This window comes from Perna viridis, chromosome 10, assembly GCF_037379345.1.
Source record: "Perna viridis isolate PV_CMFRI_1.1 ecotype Kerala chromosome 10, ASM3737934v1, whole genome shotgun sequence".
In the NCBI taxonomy this organism is placed as follows: Eukaryota; Metazoa; Mollusca; class Bivalvia; order Mytilida; family Mytilidae; genus Perna; species Perna viridis.
In genome coordinates, this window is record NC_142454.1 from 19,255,366 (window position 1) to 19,280,495 (window position 25,130).

Genomic DNA, 25,130 nt, shown 5'->3' on the forward strand with positions numbered 1-25,130 from the left:
AAATAATGCATGTAACACTGGATAATAAACAAAAACAAAAAATTTTTTTATGCATTACATGCTGACAATGTGTAAAATCTAAGATCAAGTTTCATAAAAGTCATACAAGTCTCTACTAAATGTACCAAAATCTATACAGATAACTGATTAAAATTGTCAATTAATTTTTATTTCCCCACCAGCAAAAGTCAAAGGTCATTAAAGTTACAGGTTTTAGCTGTCTGTCCATCATGTTTATTGTCTACATTTTGCCATCACTATGTTTCAGTTAACAGGCGACGATGGCGACATCGTCACCCGTTAACTTTTTCAAACATCTCTGAAACTACTCAATAGATTGTAACCAAACTTTGCATGAATATTTCTTAGGCAATTTAGTTATTTTTAACAATCCTTGTGTGGGCATTTTTAATCTGGCAAAAAAACATTGGTGCCAATTCTGAAAATAAACCATAGGGGTAAAATTGCAGAATTATGCAAAAATCAGGTAGCAAGTGAAATTGTTCAGCACAATGCGACGGACCTATGCTGAAATTTTTAGAAAGATCTGTTGACGAATGAATGAATTATGGGTCTTGAAATGGATTTTTTCCCAAATTTTACATTTCCAACTTAGAAAATCTTCTCCTTTATAACTACAAAATGGAGTGAAACCAAACTTGAATGTTAGGTAGAACATGTTTTAACACTGTGTGTGGGGATTTCTGATCTTGTGAAAAATTCGGCCACCGTTACTAAAATTAAGACTATAGGGGTCAAATGGTAGAATTATGCAAAGAACTCAAAACAGTTGGATTTAGCTAAAATCTGGTAGGGATTAAAATTTTTTAGCTTGATGGGATGGACCTATGCTGATATTTTCAGAAAGATCCGTTGACAAAGGAATGAGTTATGGGTCCTGAAATGGATTTTTTCCCCGAATTTTACATTTCCAACTTTGAAAATCTTCTCCTTTGAAACAACTGGATGATTGAAATGAAACTTTGATGGATATTATGTAGAATATGTTAAGCAATATATTTGTGTGGATTTTTGATCTTTTGAAAAACATGGCTACTGTTTCTAAAAATAGACCATAGGGGTCAAATTGAAGAATTATGCAAATAACTCAATAACAGTTGGGTTTAGCTAAAATCTGACAGGGATTAAAATTGTTCAGCATGATGGGATTACATACATGTACATGAATGCCGAAATTTTCAGAAAGATCTATTGACAAATAAATGAGTTATGGGTCTTGAAATTGATTTTTAAAAAAATTGTAGGATGGATTGTAACCAGACATTGCATGAACGTTTCTTTAGGATATCCTGAACAACTTTTTCATCTGTAGAAAGCGTGGCCACTACTGATATAACTTGAAAACCAAAGGCTTTTAGCCTAATTTCTAGGGGAAAAATTGATCATTATGGTGAAACCGACCTATGATGAAATTTTCATTAAGCACTATCGCTCAGTGTTGGAGTTATTGCCCTTAAAGAGAAAAGATGACAATAAGAGACTTATTTCATAATATGAAAACCAGGTGGATAACCAAGATGCTCTGTATTGAATAAATGATTCTTGTGACAATAGTACAATAAGGTCAAGAGTCCAGCTTTAGAAAGCTATAAAGACTATTTTTGACCAGGTGAGCGATTCAGGCTCTCTGGTTAAAGCATCTTTTGACTTAGTAACTGGTATGTAGTTATTACTAGATAAGTTTTGTCCTGATTGAATGATTTTTTTGACCTAGTAATAACCCTAGAACTTGTATAGCTAGGTCAAATTATCAGTTCTTCAGATTTATTTGAACATACTTTAATATAGTATGGACTTGTATTTATACATGTAGTTGAATTGAAGTTCAAATTTTGTTCTGGTCATATGATTGTTGGCTGAGTAATGCCCCTTGCACTTGTCAAGGTTATAGTTGTATTGCACTCTGTAGGGATCATGTATTTCTATTAACAATACATTGACAATCTTGTTAAATAATATTTGAGTAAAAAGTACTGGTAGAAATAAATGCTATGAGTTCTAGAAAATTACGATGGCATAAAGTCAGCAGTTTAAAACACAGAAGCATCTATTCATACATGATTTTATTTATGTTTAAAACAAAAACAAAAATACAATATTGCACACATGTGACCAGCACAAAAGTATCATGTGATTGCAAACAAAGTCATGTGATATCACAGCATGTTGACCTGGCAAAATACAATACTAAGGGCACAATTAAAAATTTAATTGCACTGATATGGAGCAATAGTAAAGAAAATATCAGAAATTACAGGACTGAATACTTTTATTAGTAAATACAAATCTTTAATCATTTTGGTTAAGAAAACCTGAGAAATTTTGTTCAATAAGTTACTAGTTACACTAGTACAGACATTCCCTTACCTTTTTTTTTGTAATTGAAATCCAAGCTAAGCTTGTGTTACTTTGTCAATAATAAGCTATGGTTCCATCGTTTCATACAACGAAAGCATTTAAGTAAGCTGTTAAACTCAATTGGAATGTTCTATCTATTCTTCTCCAATTATTTAAATCTGATAATTTCCACAAAATACTAAAATACATACATATAGTTTTTTTCTGAAGAAATTGTTTTATAAAAGTAACTGGCCAAATGAAAAATGTTAATGTTTGTTTGTCAAGTCAATGAATATACCAATTAAACATCAAAGTAATGTGTTCATTTATACACAATTATGTATATACATGTATAATAAAATGAATATCAGAAAAGACATCTATATGTATACATGTATGTACTAGTAAAAACAATACTTCCTGTACTTGTGTGGCTGATAAGCTTTAAATAAAATTTAAAATGAAGTTAAATAAGTGACCTTATGTTTGAAAAAAAAGCATTAACAAAGAACTGAAGGCACATGGACTGCACTGATCACAGACATTTTATAAATGTATACTTAAAACAGCAATATTCAAAGCAGCATTTTTATGCCTAAAGTGCAATTGTTTTATTTCTATGAGGTGCAATAAAATACGAGCTATCACAGCCATTGATGATATTCAGAGGATAGAGCTGATGTTCCTAGGATTCAATGACAATAAACTGAAGAATTTCCTTTGATAGCTAACTGGACTCAGTCCAGAGGTGTAGCATCCAAATCTGGATTGGTATGGCAAGAATGATGCCTTGCCAGGGCGTTCTGAAGGCATTCATAAAATACCCAATTTTTTTTAATTTTTGACAAGAATTTTAGGTACAGCATACCTGAACTGAGAAGAAGATTTAATTTTTCTATTGTACACTTAACATGCTACTTAATTCCACAAGTAAGGAAGTTCATCTAGTGATTGTCAGTTAAAACAGGAAAACCATATTTATTCCTTGAACATTATCACTGTATTGCTGTAAAAAAGAGAAAAAAGAATGAATTTCTGCATTTTAAGTACAAAAACATAGCTTACATACAGTTCAATATACCTTGTGTCTTATTTATTATAATGTATTTATATTGTGAAAAGTATACTTCATACTGACAGAAAAGGAGAGTTTAATTACAAAAAACATAGTCATATTTTCCCAATAAACAAAAGCAAATACATCCGATACATTTATAAACTAATACAGCTCAGTAAAATGAGAGGAGATTTCACAACCTCTTTTACAGAGAGGTAGAAACATTTTTGTTTAAATCGTTCCTTCTGTGACTACAGCACTGCCATGAAATACAATAAAAACTATCCTAACTGAATCTTATATGAAATTAAAACCAGTTTGGTAAACCACACTTCTTCTGAAGTTCCTTCTTGTCAATTTATATACATTTTGTAACCTTAAATATTTCAATAGACCTTTCTTCATATTCCCAACTTTGACTTCATTTTTAAAGCTTTGAGTAAAGGGAAGTAACTCTACAACCCAACAGACTGGTTGTCCACCCTATTGGACCAGTATACTTCATATTCAAATATTGGACCTATTGGAGCTTGGATACTTTTAAATTACTTATTTTAAACCACTTATCTATGCACCGAAGTGAAAATACTCTAACCATTTACTGTTCTTCCTTTCCACATTGAAACCACAAACCAGGTTGTCGTGGGATCATTACGTACCTTTGAAAAACTTGCTTAAATGGCTTGCATTCCATAAATAAGAGAAACAACTATATACTTCATGAGATTAAATGAGTGTTGTTAATTTGAAGCATATTCATGTAGTTAGCAATAAATAAATAATACTTTATAAACAAGTCACACAATATCAAATATTGAAAGCACCAATCAGTTTTTTTAAGGAACGATTACAACACAGAACAAAGGACAAAATATATCATAAATCACACAATATGTCACTGTGTGAGAGTTTAGAGGAATGTAATTCATGGATACAATCCCTACTTGTAGCAATCAGAAGACATCTTCATTTTGCAGAGTTGTCTTTCTTTATAGCAAGTAAGTCTTTTACTAACCTCCATAATGCTGGCTATATTTGTATATAGAAAGCTTTGATTCATTACATATAACTTATTCTAATGCAAGGACTAGTAGAACTGGATGTGCAGGAGCAGGAATTTTGAACTTCATATGCACACTATCACCAATCAGTAAAGTGGTTGTTGCTGTCTCAAATATGAAATTACACTACAAATAATACAATAAGTTTAACTTATTTAAAGAGCTGAATCCATTTGTTCAGGTATGGATTCTAAAATTAAGAGATTTTGTTTCATGTACATCAGAAAATCAAATGTAAAATTACCCGCCATGAGATTATTTCACACTTTAAAAAAAATGTCTTCAGTCTAATACACTATAAGAAAATGTAAATGCACTTATTGCCTGTACTACTAAAAGACAACTTCTGCAAAAGGGAGATAACTCCATATTCTACAAATTTGGATTTCATTATAAGAAAATCCTGAGACAAAAACTACATACATCACAAACTATCAGACATCAACAGGGTAAACAACGAAAAATCAAAAGTTAATTATAAAGTAAATATACAACAAAAATCTAACAGTAAAATCTGGTCTTACAACAAGGTGTTTCTTTATAGACAAAAAAATAAAATATTATTTGTTATTTGGACCTTCTCAGCTTAAAATGTTGACTCAAAATTGCCTTATTCTCATCTTCCACATTCCCACTCTATATTTAATTTTTGTTTTGAAATTAAATCAAATTCTCTGCCAGTTGAAAACCCAGAAAGTTTAATAAAAAATTTTACAAAGAGAAGAAAGTATCTTAAAGATGATGAGTAACAATATGTAACAGCATCTTTAAAACATTTTACACAGTGTTTTAGGTTTTTTATTTATTGTTTGGTTTGATACCTTTCCACTATACTTTGTTTTGCTTTTTTTTAATGGAAAAAAAGGACATACTAAAAGGAGGCTTGCACACACAAACTGTCTATTGAACAAGAAATTTAATTTAAGTGGCCTTGTGATATAAAGAAATTTTGGTCCTAAGTTTTTACCACATGTATAATTGTTTATCTTGTATAGTGTTTTTTTTCTTTAAAATTGAGACATGTTTTCACATTTTTCTGTACAAACATTGAATAAAAATTGAATTATAGATGAATTCATGAATGGAAAAAGAAAAAAAAATGGGGTATTGAAAACCTTAAGATGAGCATATAATATACCATTATCTTTCCATAAAAACATGAGGTTATTATATCATGGAAACAAACTGTTAATAATCACTTCATTGACTGTGTGCATAATCATTTCAGTCACTGATTAAGCTAGTAACCACTTCATTCATTGACTGTAAGTAATCACTTCTTTCATTCACTGTAAGTAATCACTTCTTTCATTCACTATATGAGTAATCACTTCAGTCATTGACTATAAGAGTAATCACTTCAGTCATTGGCTATATGAGTAATCACTTCAGTCATTGGCTATATGAGTAATCACTTTAGTCACTGACTGTGCAAGTTATTACTTCTGTTACTTACTGTGTGAGTAATCATTTTGTTCATTGACTGTAGGTAATCACATCAGTCATTGACTATATGAGTAATCACTTTAGACATTGACTGTGTAAGTAATCATTTAAGTCATTTACTGTGTATTTACTTCAGTCATTGACTATATGAGTAATCACTTCAGTCATTGACTTGTGTAAGTAATCACTTCAGTCATTGGCTTGTGTAAGTAATCACTTCAGTCATTGGCTTGTGTAAGTAATCACTTCAGTTAATTACTATGTGAGTAATCACTTCAGTCAATGGCAATAATCAGAAAAATAAAGAACAAATTGAACTTTTTATACATGAGTATTAAATCAGAAACTAGCAATAAGTTATCATGTGACCTTATATTTAGATACAAAAATATTGACGCTTATCATATTATGATAATGTAGAAATGGAAGTTCTGAAATTTCAGGCATCAGAGATTTCTTCATGTTTATTGCACAAGTGTAATAAGACAGCGAAAAAAGCCAAAAATTTATTTATTAGAAGCTGGACTATTATTAAAAAAAAAAAGAACATTTTATGCTTTTTGTACGTTCACCTAAATTAAGAAATTATTGCATTGTTTTTCATGTAAAGATAAATATATGCACCAGAGTAAATAACAGTTATGATTATGACAATTCTATTTTAGAAAACTTCCAAATTTAAACAAAACACATGTAGTAATAAACAATATCATATAACTACAAGCATAGAAAATGTAAAAGGTCAGGAAATGGTACATAATATGAAGATATAATCTAAATTTATCTAAATAATTAAGTTCAGCACATTTTACCACAGATTTTTTTTTTGGAAAACATGTAACATAACATATTTTACAAGTTTTCGAAAACAGTAACTTTACATATGTATGGTAGTCAAACTCATTCCAGATACATTGTATGTATACTGTAAACAAAGAAATATTTTAATAGGTTTTCTTTTTGCTAATTTCAATATGTAAGACCGATAACATCAGAATCAATCTGTCGTGAATATTTTCTTCAAGGAAGTAGACCTGGGGTAAGGGACATAACTCTTGAAATCAGTGGTATGTTTGTATTATATTCAATTTCACCAAACCCTATCAAGCTTTCATTTGAAATAGAATAAAATCAGTACAAGTTACTTTGATGAGTATATGAGATTGAAGTAAAATACTGAATACAAACGTTCCAATGACTTCTATGAGTTACCCTAGCTCTACCTCCTTAAAGAACATTATAATAGGACTCTAGGAATATTATTATAGGACTCCAGGAACATTTGTCAAATGAGCAAAAGTCAATTGATCAGAAAAACCAAAGAAAAGGATTAGATTGTGAAAAATATACCCAGATAACAAATCATGAAAAGTCTCCCTACAAGGAATGTATTATATGCACCTAAAAGGTACTATATATGTAGTACTACATATCATATATTACTATAATTATGTTTGTTTTAATTGTGGGAATAATAAATGAAAAAGAGAGATAATGGAAAATACATGATTGATATACATGTATATTAAACCTTTCCGCATAAAACTAAAAACTAAAAAAAAACAATTAACTAACAGTGTATCATTTCTAGTACAAGTAACATGGAATATTCTCACTTTTTTAACTTGGATACAGAATGTTGACTATCTGATGGAATAGAATTTACATGTGAAGTAAATAATGCACTATATTCACATCAAATTACAAATATAAATATCACAACGAGATCATACTTAAAATACATCTTGAATCTTTCTGATCCTATAAGAAATTGACCTGGGCCAGACGCCTTTGTCAATGTGTCATTAAAACTTTGACCTAATAGGCAAAAGGTCAATTCTATTATGGCTATTAAGTTTGAATTCATTTAGTATGTGTTTGCAAGGTCACTTTTGTGACGAGAATCTTCCCTAGTGTAATCCTCTGTTGAACTGGAGACAGGTTCAGATTTTACTATATCAAATGTAGAATCACTACTTGAACTGTCTTGATTGTCTAAAATTTTCCCACCATACATATTCTGTTCTGAATCCTTATGAATTCTCTCTGTCAATTTGTTAACTTCAATAGTTTGTTCAGCAATCCTTTTGCCATCTTCCTCTATTTGGAACATCTCTGGTTCTTTCTCTTTTGTCCTTCGGCGCTCCTCTTCCTCTTCCTCCATACAATACTGTAAACCTGCACAATAATGTAACATCATCATCATGAGAGCTTCTACCTTTTCATCAGACTTAGCTATTTTCAGTTTTAAAGTTTCTTTTTGAACTGGATCAACAGTCTCCATCTCTTCTTTAATCATTTCTGTTTTGTTCTCAGATTCAATATCAATCTCTTTCTGGAACTTTGAAACCTGAAATAAAGCAAAAATCATTTCATAATTTATTGTTACTTAAGGTAAAAAAAATTAATGTGCATAAAACTGTTGTGTTGAATCATTAGCACTACAGGGGTTTTTGGCATTGTTTAGGCCATGTTACCAACTTATTTTTCGCAAGAATTTTTTTCCTAACTTTGCAAACAAGGAAAATCAACAAAATTAACTGTAACTAATAAAGACCTTTATCCAGAAATACATGAGAAGCAAAAAAAAAAAAAAACTGCAACGTAAACTGATATCCTGAATCAGGAAAATAAGTTGATTCAGTGTAACTCAAGGAAGGAAGAGGAAAGAAGGAATAAGAGTACAATTTACATTGACAATTCTTGAAAAAAAAATTCTAAAGGAGGTGCTGATTTTACTGCTATGGTAATAGAATAAGTTAATACGGCACCCTCTAAAGAGAGAAAGAAGGGCATGAGAATATATGCTATAAATGCATATAGCTATATAGCAGCATCCATATAAACCTAACCTGTGACATGGCAGACCAGCTGACTAAAACTTAATTAAAATAATTCTACAAAAAATTCAGAAAACAATAAAAAAAAAGCGAAAGGGAGATCTCTTCCATGAATAAAAGCATCATTTGACATAGCGCTACAACATTATGTGTATTTTTCATGTTTCAGAGTTCTGAGTATCAATGTTAATTATGGAAATCCTTCACACGTTTTGTTTCATAAATCTGTAGAAAAAACACGCAATTTCTTTAGAAACATTTATGTATTTCCAGCATTAAATATCTCTATATTTTATATATCTTGAATCTGAACATCAGTTAATCAACTACAAATACAGAGATACCTCCTGAGTTTTCTAACATTATGTCAAGGACCTGTTCCTGCATTACAATGGGCTAATAATATGAATAATGCATTATTTTTACACAAAAAAATGGGCCATTGACCAATGCAATAACTTCTGTGGCTATTTTTACATTTCTAAGGACAACAATCCATTACTCCCTCCAAAAGTGACCTTTGCAAATATTTCAGTGACAATATCAAGTACACGTACCATGGCATCAAGTTTTTCCTTCCTCTCTTCCAAAGAAAGTTCAGCATACAATTCTTTACCCATCTCCTTAGCAGCAGTCACTACCATCTCATCTAGATTCTGACCTTTAGCCCTCTTACTTAGCTGTATAAAAGTACTGGATTCTGAATCAGAATCTTCAGAAGAATCCCCTTTGTATTTATTCTGTAAAAAATTGTACAGAATTAAGATATATTTGGTATTTCTATGACATACATTTAAAGGTTCATAATTTTACTACAAAGTAGAGTAAATTATCAAGCTCCAAGCAAAGGTGGGGGTCTGTTCTGCAGACAGGCTTTTCAAAATTCTCAGACATTTTTCAAATAAAACGTCTTATGACAAGTGGATAACGTCACAAAAAATCATTCACTATTTCCAGAATTTGCAAAATTATTGCATTTTCTGAGAGGACTGGCAGAGGTGTCTAGAGTGAATTTCAAACGTAAGATGCTGTTTTGGAGCTTGTTAATTTATACCATAAATGTCTCAGAGGGTGGTTACTCTTATCACAGTACTAAAGGAAATCTTAATGGTAAAATCTAATTTGAAAAAGCATATTTCTGCTAAAACTGAAGAATATCATCCCTGATAAATTAAGGCTTCAACTAAACTAAACTAAACTTCTGTTCAACTGATGCAATATGACAATCTTGCAGAATAAAAATGCTTTACTAAATCTGTAGTGTTGTGGTACTTAAAGAATTACATATAATTGGACTGTTTTGACATTTGCAAGTGTTAAAAATTACTCGTCTCAGTACAAAATGTAGTGTACTAAACCTTATTATTGAGCACTATTTACTCAATAGAAAAAATACCCCAAAAAGTTCCTCCGATAGCCTTCTTGGCAGTAAACCTGTATTCAACAAAGTCTGGATAGATGTTGATGAACGTGTCTGAGGAATGATGGAGGTGTCAAGGAAGCTTCCAAACTTCACATCATCAGTGCCAGGTGCAGAGTTCCTCCGGCGCACTTTTGGACTGGGTTTGGGACTAGGCTGTGGTGAGGGGTTTGGGGAAGGAACAGGAGAGGGTGCAATGATGACTGCTTCTGAAATTGTGGAAAAGATTTAAATTCAATGACTTTGGTATTCCTAAACTTTACCTTTTTTCTTCTCTTTCTATACTTCACTAGTATAAATAACACAAGAAAAATGATTCAAAGAATCTTAAATCATTGTACATATTTCAAATACAAATTTTTGCCTACTTTTTTCTTATTGCACGTTTATCATTCACTTTTCTTCAAAAATATAGTAGAATTCGAAAAAGACAAAAGTCTGATTTTCACAATCTACAACTTTATCTTTTTAAAATTTTTAGTTTTTTTTTTTATCCTTTTAAGTTTTATCTTGTAACTACTTCTACATAGGAAACTGTGCCACACATGAGAATCATATGATTTGCATCATATGATTATCATATAAATCGAGCACCATATGATAATCATATGTTTCGGTTTACATATGATAATCATATGTTTCGGTTTACATATGATAATCGCATGATTATCATATGATAATCATGTTTTTCACAAACATGATAGTCATATGTTTTCAAGCCAAAATTAACATATGAGAATCATATGACTATCATATGTTAAATATCATATGATTGTCATATGATTACCATATGATTATCATTTGAATCGAGCACTGTATGATTATCATATGTGGCACATTTGGCTGTGTAGACTACACTACAAAAGAAATTCATTGGCAATAACTAACCCTGCTTATTATCCACATTGGAGTTTCTAAGTTTACTGAGTATTCCACCCGAGCTGGATTTCTGTCTCCTTCGTGATTCTGGTATAGGAACCTTCCACTTCTCTGATGGGGTCGTTCTCATCATAGCACCATCTCTGTGTTAAAAATATAAAATCACTTTCGACCACTGTTTGGAACAAAAATATTGAATTACAAAAGCTACATACTAACGGGAAATGCCGTCAAAGTGATTCTGATAAAATAAGTACGTTATATGTAACTTGGAATGATAATTATTAATGATAAATTTTGACAATGATATGGAGTTTCTGTGGGGAAATTGTTTATTATTTAGAAAGCAAGTATTTCAATTTCTAAAAATTGATTTGAACTGTATTTTTTTTTTTGGAAAGTATAATGTAGATCCTATGAATTCTGTAAAATACATACACATACATGTGTATATAGAGGTAAAAACTGCTGTATTTTTATACTTCCTGTTCGTTTTATTTAGTCATGCTTTATGAGCTTTTTGAGCAGAGTCCTAACAAGAACAAGTTTTGAATTAGGAATAATAAATGATCTGTTAAGTGCTTTAACAGGTCGAGACCAATAGCATCATAAAGTACTTAAGAATGTCACGCTTATTAGACCATATAAGGAACAAAACAATCGATTCTGTTCATGGGTTATAAAATAATGATTGATTGATTGTTGCGGTTTAACATCCGACAATCAATCAATCATTATTTTATAACCCATGAACAAAATAAAATAAAATAATAAAATAATCAATCACTTCAATTACTATTGTCCACTATTACAACTGTAATGACAGTAGCTCACATGTCAGTTATAATAATACTCTTTTCATTTATATGATATTCTATGGATCTCATGATAACATAAGAAAAATATGGCAATTTGATCACAAAGTAAGGATTTTACTTCCAAGCATTTACTTGATAAAGCATTTTCTAGGGAGGCACATGCTTCCTTCCAAGACTTGTTATTAACAAAATAACGGATCACAGGGTTGACACTAACTATTTACCTTAGTAGACCACAGGACTAGTTAGTTTTAAATGTTGTAGTCCTGTTTGCTATGTGGTAGTCCTGAGGGCAGTGAAGCTGCCCAAACTAACTAGGAGGGTTTGGGGGCATGCCCCCCCCCCCAAGATTTTTTAAAAATTAGATGCAAAATCCTGCCATTTGAGCACTTTGGGAGGCTATACAATGAGTTTTTTGGAATGGATATTTTCTCCAGGACAATGAAAAAAAATAGGAGTTGAATGAATCTCAATTTATTTTTCATTATTGCAGAAGACCAAGAAAAAGTCTATACGACTTCTTCTGAAGAGAAGTTACATTTTCTGATTGTGTTTGTGTGTTGGTGTCTAATTTTTCCATAGATTTCACATTACACTTCTTTGTGTTCATGATATGGCCCTCTGAATTTGATCAATTCTAATTGTTTCCAATCCAAAGTTGGTACAACCTATCACAAAGGTGCCAGTTTTCTCATATGCAATACAAATATTGCAAATCATGCAACCGTTACCCATCTCATTGTCAACATTGTAGGTTAGCCAAGGATACTGCGACTTCAAAGAAGGTTGAAAAGTATGCTTCCTTTTTTCTGTGTCATATGATTTTTGCACATCTCACCGTTCCTCTAAGGTTTTAGTTTTTTTAGCTGGTGGGGGGTTTAACCCCAAAAATTTGTACGTCGTTGTTTACAATCGGTGTTGATAAAAGATTGTGACTTTATATCATTATTTTACTTGAATAAAGTGTTTGAATGATGCAGTTAAGAAGCAAGAGGCGTTTAGTCACCACAAGAATGTATCGACCTTAAAAGTACTATAATGGAAGTTAAAAACCGGGGATGATAAAAAAAAAAATGGCTGGAATGTAACTAAATTAGGGACGAGTTCAGAGTGGCAAAAAGTGCAAAGAACTGCCAGAATAAAGTACGAAACTAATCATTTGCTGATGTTTTCAAAGAGACATAATTTATTTACTGAAATTAGAACTTTTTCCCCAACTTATTCAGTAACTACTAACACAATTTCAGGTAGTCCAAAGGAATACTTCTTACGGAGTCTCGGGTGGTCCTCCATAAAATCAAATTGGCACCAGACTATGGTTAGTGTCGAACCCTGGGATCCACAATCAATAAGTTCATGGAAATACCACTTTATGCAATACTTATTTTATTCTATGTTAAAAATAAGACAATAATGAAAGTTATGAGGTGGAGATATCAATTGAAAACTGCCTAAAAATTATATAAAAACACATGAGAACGACTTACAGTAGACATGCAATAATGACATATCTCAGTGGTTTGATTGATAGGTCATTCCGGGTCATTTGCCATACATGTACATGTATTCATTGTCCTTATATAGCAGAACTCACAACCTGTTTAATGGCTGCTGGCAAACATAGTATAGAGACTACTCAGAATAGTATTAGTATATCAGTAATTAGTTGTTTACAATGTACTTACTTGGTACACAGGGTCTGAGTCTGACATTTTACCACACATTTCTTGTGACAAATCAAGGAGCAAGTAGTACACTGTAAAGCATCCTTCAACCAAATCTGAAAAAGAATACTGGTAAGTTCAACATGATTAAATGTAGGAAACTATTAATCAAATCTGTCCAAGGTTAATCAAATCTGGCTGTAATAGGAGGTGGCCATTTATAATTTATATATAAGTACAGTGCAAAGTGCAAAAATAAAAAAAACACACTTTTTGAGTTACAGATTACACAAAGAAGGTACTGTACACAACATATAGTAACAAAAAATGGCTACATTCAACATGAGAAAAAGTTAGGGAAAATGAATTAAAATTCTCCATATTAGGAGGTGCACATCTACAATATGTATATAAACAAGGTTTGAATAATATTGGTTTAATACTTTTTTGAATTACAAATTACACAAAGTAGATATCTCATAAGCAAGACAGATGGACTGCTATACCTGCTTCAACTGTTGATGACACAGGTAACAGAATAGCATAGAAATTTTTAAATGATGTAGAAAACTGTATTATGAAAAATAAATACTAGGACAAACTGTTTTACTGGCAGTGACATCCATCCTGGAAGAGTGACCTGGCTTTCCTAAATTTTGTCTGTTGTACATATAAAGACAGTCAAATTTTGACTTTCCCTTTTAAAATAAGTCTTTGATTCAGGTAATTTAATCAGTCACAAGTAGTATGTGCAGAAATACAAAAAATAATGAAGGCAATGATTACAAACCTTCTTCCCACAAAATTGACACAATGTAGCTGATGCAAACTGTGTGGCAGTAAAATCATGTTTACCAATCTCCAACCTACAATACAAAAAGTAAAATACAGAGTATTAAAACAAGAGGATAAATAGGTTGTAAACCAACTTTTTTTTCAAGCAATTGATTTTTGCACGAAAAGAAATCAAGAAAATAACATGAATAACCTGTGGCAAATATGAGGTCTCTGAGGGTATTCACCATCCCAGTAGTCAGACTTATCTGACACTGAAATATATCACATTTTATTTGTTTTATTAATCAACATTTGCAGCATCATAAATTTCAAAAATACCTAAAACATTGAGGCTTCATTCCTTGTATTTCACATGGTAGAACTTCTCAGGGACTGTCTTGGCTTCCAATTTTGACAGTTTTGGTTTTTAAGTATTTCTCCTATACAATTAATTTTTGGGTTGAGATATTCCTATGTGTGATCCTAACACTGCTAATTAGAGGTTACTCCTTGAAACAGATGAACAGCATATCAAAATTTGTAATACTGCAAAAGTACTTTAATTCGTGGATACCAATTTTCATGGATTACAGAAGAAACACACATTCGTGGACTCTTGAATTCGTGGTTTTGAAGTTTTCAGTATACATATCAATGGAAATCTCCTTTTCGTTTGGAACCAAATTTCTTGGTTTGGCCTACCCATGAAAACCACGAAAATTGGTACAGCATGAACATTAGTACTTTCACACTATATATGATAGGTATTTTTGTATTCATGTTAAATTACATGTTAAACAAAGTACTAATGCTAAGAAAAAAAGTAGCTAAACAGAAATAATAACCTGAAAAATTAAATGAAGTATTTACAAAAAAAATAGTTCTTTTACAGCAATTACTCAAGTGTCACAAATGAAATTTATTCCAGAGGTGTTATTAAACATGGTACACATGCTTGATTTTCAAGCAGACCAATAATATATTAAGGCCTAATCACCCAAACTCTGAATTATTTTAAACTTGATTTAATTCTAAGCAGTTTGTTTCATCATTACATATTAATATTGATTGGAGTAACCATTAAACTGTGAGCACGGCTCATTTGGTGAAGCCCCAGCTCCCCTCCATAGATCCCCAAGTCATTCAGATGGAATAAAATTGCACAATGGCATCATGTGACAAAGACAGACCCGTTTGAAGACAGAGTGTAGTTTCAGCTGTATTTTATGAAAATGAGTCATAAAATCTTGAACTTTGCGACGTAACATGGATATTATGGAGATATCCACAAGTCGTATACCATTATTTGCATTCAAAATTTGTAGAAACTACAATGAAACCATAGGGGTAAACAGGTCTACAAAGAATGCATGAAAGTTTCATCAAATTCCATTCAGTAATTTGAGGAGTTGCGACTAAGAAATGATGATGGACAAATGGATGGAAGAATAGATGTACAGCATGACTACTCCATACCTCCCACCTTTCAAGAGGGGAATGTATAATCAAAGTGCTATTAGCAGTGGGGATTTTTGATTCTTGAGAAAATTTTTGCATCAGATTACATGATAACAAATAAAACTTTAATCATATATTGGTATTTCCCATATTATTTAGAACTGTTTTTCCAAATATGTATAAACTGAATATTAATCACTGATTTCGGAAGTAAAAATAGTAATCGAATTTAAACAGTATTTAACTTCACACAAATTTATAATTTTTGTTCTGTTTCACCTTTTACCTAATTTTTAAAACCTGTTCAAACATAAATTTGCTATCACATTCAAATGTATTTCAACAGAGTATTATCCTACAGCATAATTGTACTCTAATGGGCCCAATTTCAGCGTAAAAAAATTGTTTCATTGATTATGTTGATCAATGAAAGATTTTCAAAACTAAACACTTTTTATCAATTTGAATTTTCCCGCCAATTTAACTAACTTGATTACAATCACTGCTCTTCATTTCCTCAGTGTTTACTAATCATAAAATGCTGATGTAAAGGAGGAGATTTTAACTAATAATTGTATTAATTGAACATGCTTAGCACATTTAATGCTTCCTGACACATTACTGCAAGAACTTCTTTCCCTAAATGCTAATTCATTACAGTGGATTCCACTTAATTGCATAGCCTATTTGCCAGTAAAAATTATGCAATTAACCGGGCTATTCTTATAACCGAAATTACGATTTTACCGGAAGTGTGAGTTCAGGTAAGACGACGATACTTGGATCAACCAGGGATATCACTGTTCAACATTTCTGATCTGGTATTTAATTGTTATAGACCTTCTCATTGTATTGTTCTTTTATCGATAAATAATAATATATATTGTGATTGTCTTGTTTATTGACCTTCTTTACGTTGTGTGTATTTATAAGTAAAACCACATGTTTCTCATCTATAAATAGTCAAGTAATTTCCTTACCTTTCTACGAAAGCAAATCCCATATTTCATATTTCAGCCAGGATTCAGTGTAATATTCATCAATGTTTGCAGTTTGTGAGCTTTTGAAATGGTCTGTGTTTTTTTATTCCTCTGTTCATTGTACACTGATAGTTGTGTATTATACGTGTCATTGACCTCAATATATTCCTATGAAGTGTGGATAGTATGGGGCACCTTAGGGTAGTTGAATTTCATTAGACATTGTACTGAATGAATGACTTTTAATTTTCGTATGATATTTATGCCTAGTAACCCAAGCTCACTCAAAACTGTTCAGCTCATTAAAGAAAATTAAATTTACATTGATAATCATTTGTAGTCGGAAGAATTTAAATAGGGACAAAAATACCCCAAGCCGAACCTCAAGCCGCATCATAAGGTGATGTTCGGCATGTCGTCAGAAGTCATTGTTCACCTAGGTGCTTGTTTATTTTAATGTAATTAGAAATCATTTATATTGTCTTTTATGTCCATGATTTTTTTAATCCATTATTAACACCTCCTGATTGATGATAATCTAGTTTTTACAACAATAAATATGATTGACATATTTATGACCCGAAGGCTTAAAATAGAATTTGGGAAAACCTGTCTTTACCTGGACGAGGCAAAATTCTCTATGCAATAAACCGAAATGCACCTCCAAGGCCTATGCAAATAAGCGATTTTTTCCCTAATAGAATAATAAGAAATGGTTTTGTGCAGGAGAAAATTATGCTACTAACCAAAATATGCAATAAAGCGATATATGCGATTAAGTGGAGTCGACTGTACTAACATCTTTCAAGGCCAAAAATTGAAGACTTGATCTTAATTTTATTTGCAGAAATACTGTAAATGTAATTGAGCTAAATACCTCTCAGAAACATATTTACTAGTTATGAAAGATGCATTAAATGATATAAAAAGAATAACATTTGGACTATATTATTGTGTAGTGAAGTTCTAGCCATGCCCGTGACATAAGGTATTATGATTCTAAAGGATCTAAAGCTTAAAAAAGGAGAAACAATACTGATAACATACATGTACATATGTTAAAAATTGCTGTTCAAGACAATATCTTACTTCACTTTATCTAAGTTATCCATATGTTCAAGGGAGACAATTTCAGCTGAACTTTCTTTATCAGTAATGACATTAACTTCAGGAACTGATCTCTGTGTAGGTGAGGACTTAGTAGTTCCATATTTAAATGCCAGAGTTATGTTACCATGACACATCTTGTTGTCAAATCCCCGGTGACTCATGTATTCCTGAAACTTAGTTCGGCTGAAGAAAATTTTAAAAACAAAATAATTTCCTCTTTATGATTACAAAATCTGACTAAATCTACAATGTTAAGACTGATCAACACTACTTAAAGAATTTGACAAAATTGCTTTATTTTATAAAAATTAAGTTCTGTATTTCATAATATCATTTATACTGAAAATTTAATATTCACATGTACAAATAGTAAGGTCCGAACTGTTCCCAATAAAAGAAGATCAAGGTTGATTACAAGCAGCAGCTCAGAAGTTTTATACAAATACATTATTTGGTCAACCTTGAATATACATGTATCTTGTTTAGAGAGTGTCCAAGCATAAACTCAGGTCATAGGTGGCACATGATAAATTTAGTTTAAAAATAATTATCTCTTTCATATTGCAAAGCATCTTTTCTCAAAGTTCAATGTTAGTTTTTGATGAACTGCAACATTTAAAGAGAAATAATTTACATAGAAAGCATTGACATTCATTGAAAATGGGAGATAACTCTTTCATTCTGTGCAAAATTTGGTTGCTTTCTTAGATAACTTAAAAATCATTTTCTGATCCACGCATTTGTTGTATAAAAAAAAAATCATTGTATTATTTGACATTCATATAATACAAACATTACATTGGAACAAAAAAATTCTGAAAATTTCTAAAATTTTCCATGTGCCATATCACAGGAACTGCCTGCTTTCTACATGAACAATCTCTTAATACACTTTCTCTTCACCCTTTTGTTCTCAGATTTCAGGCTATTTCACTCAAACTTGAATGATCTCTGTGATGAAAACAATTATTATTCTTAGTCGTTCAGCTTATATTTCACCTACCTCACTCCAGAAACATTTTCTGGAGGAACTAGCTTGATATGTCTCTGTGAGTCTCCTTGTATAGTTAACAAACAGTCGAAAGTAATGTCTGACAATGGCATACTCACCTGTCAAAACAATGCAGACGATCATGTGAAGGACTTAGAAATAATTGTAAGATAATAATGAAATTGAGAGATAGAAATTCTATCATTTTTTTTAATATGTACCAAACCTATTATGTATGTATTATTAAGTACATTTGTATGAATCTTCATGATGACATAAAGCAGATATTTTAAATATGCATTTTACATGTACTGATATAGACAATTCAAAGTTATTTGTTTGGTTCTCGAGCCTTTTTAAAAAATAAAAACCATGTACAAGGAGAGAAGCATTTCTATTTACCTTTTTTGTTGCGGTAAAAAAGTTTACATTGGAAGAAAAAATGACATAGGAGGTGTTGTTTATTTTAATAGTGGATATGCAATTAAAAATGGGAAATGAAGCACCCATACTTGAAAGAGAAAATTGAGGGCATGAAAACAACAAAAATACTTTTAGTTGGCGTTGTAACTTGTTTCTTTGTTCGCACCATTTTAAGAGAAAAAATATATAATAATTTTACACCTAATGAGAACATTTTAGTATTCATGTTTTGCCAGCATTGCATTATCATGCAAATTGAAGACAAGTTTTCTTTTTTTTAAAAAACTAATGACACAGACAGACAAACAAGACATTAGTTTTGAAGGCAACACTTGTAAAGCAGTTTATCAGCAACTTCAACATTTTTCAATTGTTCACGCAGCTTAAATCAATTTATGACAAGCTGCAGAGATGCTATAACTCAATTGTAGCACTGAATAACATTAGTTTTGAACATCATGGCAAAACAAATCATTAACATTCCATCATTGCCCAATTAAGCTTGCCTAAAACTACCCTTATCAGTAACAGCAACTTCAACATTTTTCCAACATTCTATATATTCTCTCTGTCTAATATCTTTTTATTTTAAGCAACTGCAGTAATACTAAAACTATTGATGTTTTGTCAAATTGAGTATGACATTGCTAGAAAGAGTCTTTACTTCTGATTTGAACTGAAAATCGTGCCTGGTTCTTTATCTCTCGCTGCTATATTTTATGTTTCAAATACAAAACTGCCTTATTGTATATACATGTGTATGTACAATAGCCATTTCAGATAGATATATATATGATTGACATATAAGAAAACCAACCAAGTTTGAATATCAGCATTTAATCTTACTAACATGACCCATCAGTGTTTCTCTTCCTGGTTTGATAACTTTCTCATGTTTGTCCAGTTTAGGTGGAATCCTACACCATACACATACATTCAGGTACTTGTCTTCAGAACTTGTGTTGAACACAAAGTCCTCATTCCATTCAGGGTTCTACAAAATACAATCATTACCTACTCTATCAGATTTGGTATGAAACAATTCATAATAACTGGAACTAATCATGGTGGCCCAATGCAATACAAGGTCTATTTAGTTAGAGCAGCTTAAGTTAAAAACTAAGTCCTTTTTCTTAGTGCTTTGAAATATAGTAGTTTGTAACATACAAGTACATGTATTTTATTGTAATGATATGTCTTACAGCTTTGCCTAAACAGTGAAAAGCCTGTTACAATGTTTAATAAATGATGTATGATATTTGCATGAAAAAATAAGTTTGCAATAAACCATGCTGAATTTAAACCATGTTAAAATGACCGTGCAAGACAGTTTACATCAGTAAATGTCAAGGTTATTTTTGCAAGAACAAAAACTAACAACAGGAAGAACCTGATAAATTACTTTTTTGCTTTTTTAGCAGGTAATTTTAGCTAGGTGCTAATTTTGACATATTTTAGTGGTCTGCCTAAAATGCAAAAATGAATTCTGTTAAATATTTACTATAGTTATAAGTACTTTGTGCACTACCACTGACTGGGATTAAAATTCTGTGAATGTGCCATTTTTGATGATCTATAGAATTTCACATGTTTCAATGGCCATTCTTTAACATTAGTAAGAATTCCTGATTTTCAGCTGGAATGTGATAACCTCCAATCCCAATAACTGCACTACTAAACATATGCCAAAATAAGAAACACCAGTATTTTTGTACACATTGCGAAATTTTACACTTCCAAAAATAACCTGATATACAGTATCACGATACATGAATGTAATTTTGAGTGGGATGAGGCACACACAATGGAGAGCATGCATAGAAAAAAGTATCATAATTTTATCTGTGAGTGTTATACTGGGTGGCTAATCAATCACGATAATCCCTTCACTAGGCAAGATAATAATGAAATAAAATTAAAAATACCAGTATTGTCTACAAGATAAAGAATATAAGACTATACCTTTCTAGACTTGACTTCAGCAGTTTTCTGCATATCACCTATACCATGTTTATCAGCAGATTTAATACTAAACGTGTCAGCTTTCTTTTCTTGGTCTGGAAGGCTGTCAACTTGTTCTTCATCTTCAGACGAGGACACATCTGACGGCTCTCGGCTGCTCACCTACAAAACATTATTATAAATAGTTAATTTGGGTAGATGAGAACACATCAGACGACTCTGGGCTGCTGACCTACAAAAAATTTCTATAAATAGTTCATTTGGTATATGTAGAATTCAAAGATTTAGTTGATTCAGACACTATATGTATGATATGTTTAAGACAAACTAGACCATGGCTAAGTCTATGCATGGAACTCCTTTACCATGTAAAAACTAGATAAAGTGTTGTCCCCACATTTAACCTTCATACAGCTATATCATAACTCATAATTGTAAAAAGCGACACAAATGATGCCCCTGCATGTGGTTTTGAGTAAAACTCATCATAGCTGAACGAAACTTAAACTCAATCTGTAACTAATCATGACAGACTCACATACCAAAAACCAGTCAAATATCTTCAAGCATTTACAAAAAAAAGCGAAAAACTATTATTTTAATACACTTTTTAAAGTGCAGGGCCCATTATTTTGGTAAAACTCAGCGTAGAAGAATAAAACTTATACTCAATTTGTAACTAATCATGACAGACTCACATACCAAAAAGCAGTTCAATATCTTCAAGGGTTTACAAAAAAAGTGCAGAAAACTGTTATTTCCATGGAATTTTTTAAGTCCAGGGCCCATAATTTTGGTATAACTCACCGTAGTGGAACGAAACTTCAACTCGATCTGTAACTAATCATGAAAGACTCACATACAAAAAATCTGTTCAATATCTTCAAGTGTTTACAAAAAAAAGTGTGGAAAACTGTTATTTCCATGGAATTTTTTAAGTCCAGGGCCCATAATTTTGGTATAACTCAGCGTCGTGGAACGAAACTTTAACTCGATCTGTAACTAGTCATGACAGACTCACATACAAAAAATCAGTTCAATATCTTCAAGGATTTTTTTTTAAAAAATGCAGAAAACTTATGAGACGGACAGAATTATGGACGGAATTACAGACGGATGGAATTACGGCCGGTTAGACAGGGGTAAAACAATATGCCCCCCAACTTATCATTGCGGGGGCATAAAAATGACTTCCTGGTCTAGACCTTTGACTCATATCTTCAAAAATTATCATGTTCTAGATACTCTAATATGCAAGACAAAAATTGGTAAAAACTTCTAAAAGGATGTTAAACCATTGAGTCATGATATGTTTACTGTTAATGTGAACATCACATTCCATACCAATAAAAAACCAGGATCACTATTTGTTCGGCTTTTTGAAAATCCAGTCTGGATAAGATTTGGAAGTTCTGAAGGCTCATCATCGCCATTGTGGCCATTTATTGAGTCTATAAGCTGCTTATTATCCATTGATTTTGAGATTCTATGTCCAGATGAAGAACTTCTCCCATCTGTATCAAGATGATTGTTTGTTGGAGAGCTAACATTGATTTCAGACACAGTGTGACTTTTCACCCTTCTTTGTAGAAGGGCTTTTCCTGTGTTAACCAATGATAAGACTTTTCTGTGAGGACTGCTACTTGGTGGAGTAGATGACAAGTTTTTGTCAGAGCCATTTTGATTGGTTGACCCTGTTTCCTTGACCTTGTCCTCAGGATCACATGGTCTGATGACAATGTTTACATAATCATCCTTCACTGGATCTTTACCTCTGCTGTCAGACTCTTGTATCTGAAATTACAAACTAGTGCTTGTTAAATGATACAATTCTTCATATTTCATCGCATACCATCCCAAGACTAATATCATCCTGAGACCTTGTGTGGTGATATGGCTGTATGGTTGATATGGAATGTGATAAGAGAAAAAAAACATTATGTTATGTTAACCATGTATTTATATACTCCATGAAGAAAATTAAGGGCCACTATAGAAAATTCAATAAATTTAATTTTTTTATTATAAGCATCTATGTAAAAAGTTCAATAAATTAATCACTATAACAATAAAAACAACCTTCTTAAAAACAAATGACAGTTTAATAACGTTTAAAATCACTGTTGTAATGGTAGAAATCCAAACTTTGAATATTAGGAAAAAAACTAAGTGATCATTAACATTTTTTGTGGAGTATATCATTAGTGTAATACTAATACATTAAAATACATGTAATACAAGTTTTGTTTGTAATTTTGTTAGATGTACAAAGGGTGTTAAATGTCTGTGATGAAACTGGTGAAATTGAAAACCTGATATAAAGACAGATTCCACGAAAGTCATAGTTTATGCTAATTACATGTACATGTATATGATTAAATTTGGCAGTTTTTAATTACCATACCTTAGGACTATCATCAGTAGCACCAGTCTTTGCTCTCTCTAATCTAAGTGTCACCCTGAAAATACAATACATGTACTTTCAATATGATTCTTTAACAAGGAAGTTTTCAGATACCTAATGTATGGTACAAGGTACATGTATGCTTCATGGAAAAAAAATTTCAACTGTAGGCTTTTACATAACTTTTTTTGTTTTGTTTCAGAGACTTTCATATCTGGCCTTAGAACTATGTCTGAAGACTGATGCATATAAATAGGTCAAGGATTGATACAAGGGCTAACAAGGAAGTGCATTGTCATAAACCATTTATCATATGTTTCAAAAGGATCATTGATTGCTTAGCTTGTTGAAATGACAATGCATGTACATCATTTATTAAATCAACATGTATTTTATTCATATTATTATGATAAAATTTCATTTTGCAAAATAAGGCTTTTATCAGGAAGTAACTACAACACAGGGAATGAGATATACTTGCTGGAATTACTCTGTGACCACTATAATATGTGAACATCTTCAGCTGAAAATCTCACTTGACTCCCCTCATCATTAATTAAGTTGTACACTTTAATATTTACATCACAGAGGGGAGAGTTGATTGATGGACAAAATAACTAGAAGAAAATATCAACAGATCAACACCTTTGCACTGTATACTGTATGTAATATATTTTCAATGTAGCTATTTGGCTATATTTATATGGACATACCCAGCAAAGAAAGTATCCACAAAAACTTTTCATATAATAAAATATATCATTCCTTGGTTACTTTTGAAATATCTGTCAGTGACATTTCTTAGTATTTTATCAGCATAATATCCAATGCTCATACCTATCAGTGATATTTCTGAGCATCTTAATAGTACATACCTGTCAGTGACATTTCTGAGCATCTTAATAGTACTTACCCTTCAGTGACATGTCTGAGCATCTTAATAGTACTTACCCTTCAGTGACATTTCTGAGCACTTTACCATTAAATACACATCAGTGACATTTCTGAGCATTTAAACAGTAAATACCCATCAGTGACATTTCAGAGCATCTTAACAGTAAATACCTGTCAGTAACATTTCTGAGTATTTTACCAGCTTGAGCAACTGATGTGATTCTTGTCATCCCAACACTTACTAATACATCACCCTGAAATTGTGTAACAAGTTTTTTTTATAATGAAAACAAATGTAAATGAATAATTTTCAACATCAACTTTTAAAATATGAAAATTATTCAGCAGGGAATGTAATTTTACTTGATCTTACTGCAGCTAAACATTATTTTCATGCATTTACATGTATATCATTCAGTGGCATATAGATGTTTATAATCATTGTCCTAAATTCTGATTCAAAATTCCACACTTTTGATGTTTTCTTTTGGTTTTTTTTACAGCCCATTTTTATCAACTTACAAGTCTGTGATTCTATATGATATCACTACATCATAATATCTGTGACAGGTAAAAAAGAACAAT

The 25,130-nt window shown here is 31.5% G+C and overlaps 1 protein-coding gene across 1 annotated transcript in view; it reads right to left on the reverse strand.

Moving 5' to 3' along the window:
• Positions 1 to 2,067: 2,067 nt before the first annotated feature.
• Positions 2,068 to 25,130, reverse strand: part of LOC148604845 (PDZ domain-containing protein 8-like) — a 31,861-nt gene continuing 8,798 nt past the window's right edge. The window contains exons 9-21 of the mRNA XM_088550565.1: positions 24,717 to 24,799; positions 23,652 to 23,706; positions 22,592 to 23,041; positions 21,248 to 21,409; positions 20,136 to 20,279; positions 18,875 to 18,981; positions 17,851 to 18,054; positions 14,337 to 14,412; positions 13,568 to 13,662; positions 11,074 to 11,207; positions 10,162 to 10,394; positions 9,323 to 9,505; positions 2,068 to 8,275 (exon numbers count right to left, since the gene is read on the reverse strand). Of these exons, the coding sequence (XP_088406691.1) occupies positions 7,793 to 8,275; positions 9,323 to 9,505; positions 10,162 to 10,394; positions 11,074 to 11,207; positions 13,568 to 13,662; positions 14,337 to 14,412; positions 17,851 to 18,054; positions 18,875 to 18,981; positions 20,136 to 20,279; positions 21,248 to 21,409; positions 22,592 to 23,041; positions 23,652 to 23,706; positions 24,717 to 24,799 (2,409 nt within the window). The 3' untranslated portion in view covers positions 2,068 to 7,792. The remainder of the gene's footprint in view (positions 8,276 to 9,322; positions 9,506 to 10,161; positions 10,395 to 11,073; positions 11,208 to 13,567; positions 13,663 to 14,336; positions 14,413 to 17,850; positions 18,055 to 18,874; positions 18,982 to 20,135; positions 20,280 to 21,247; positions 21,410 to 22,591; positions 23,042 to 23,651; positions 23,707 to 24,716; positions 24,800 to 25,130) is intronic.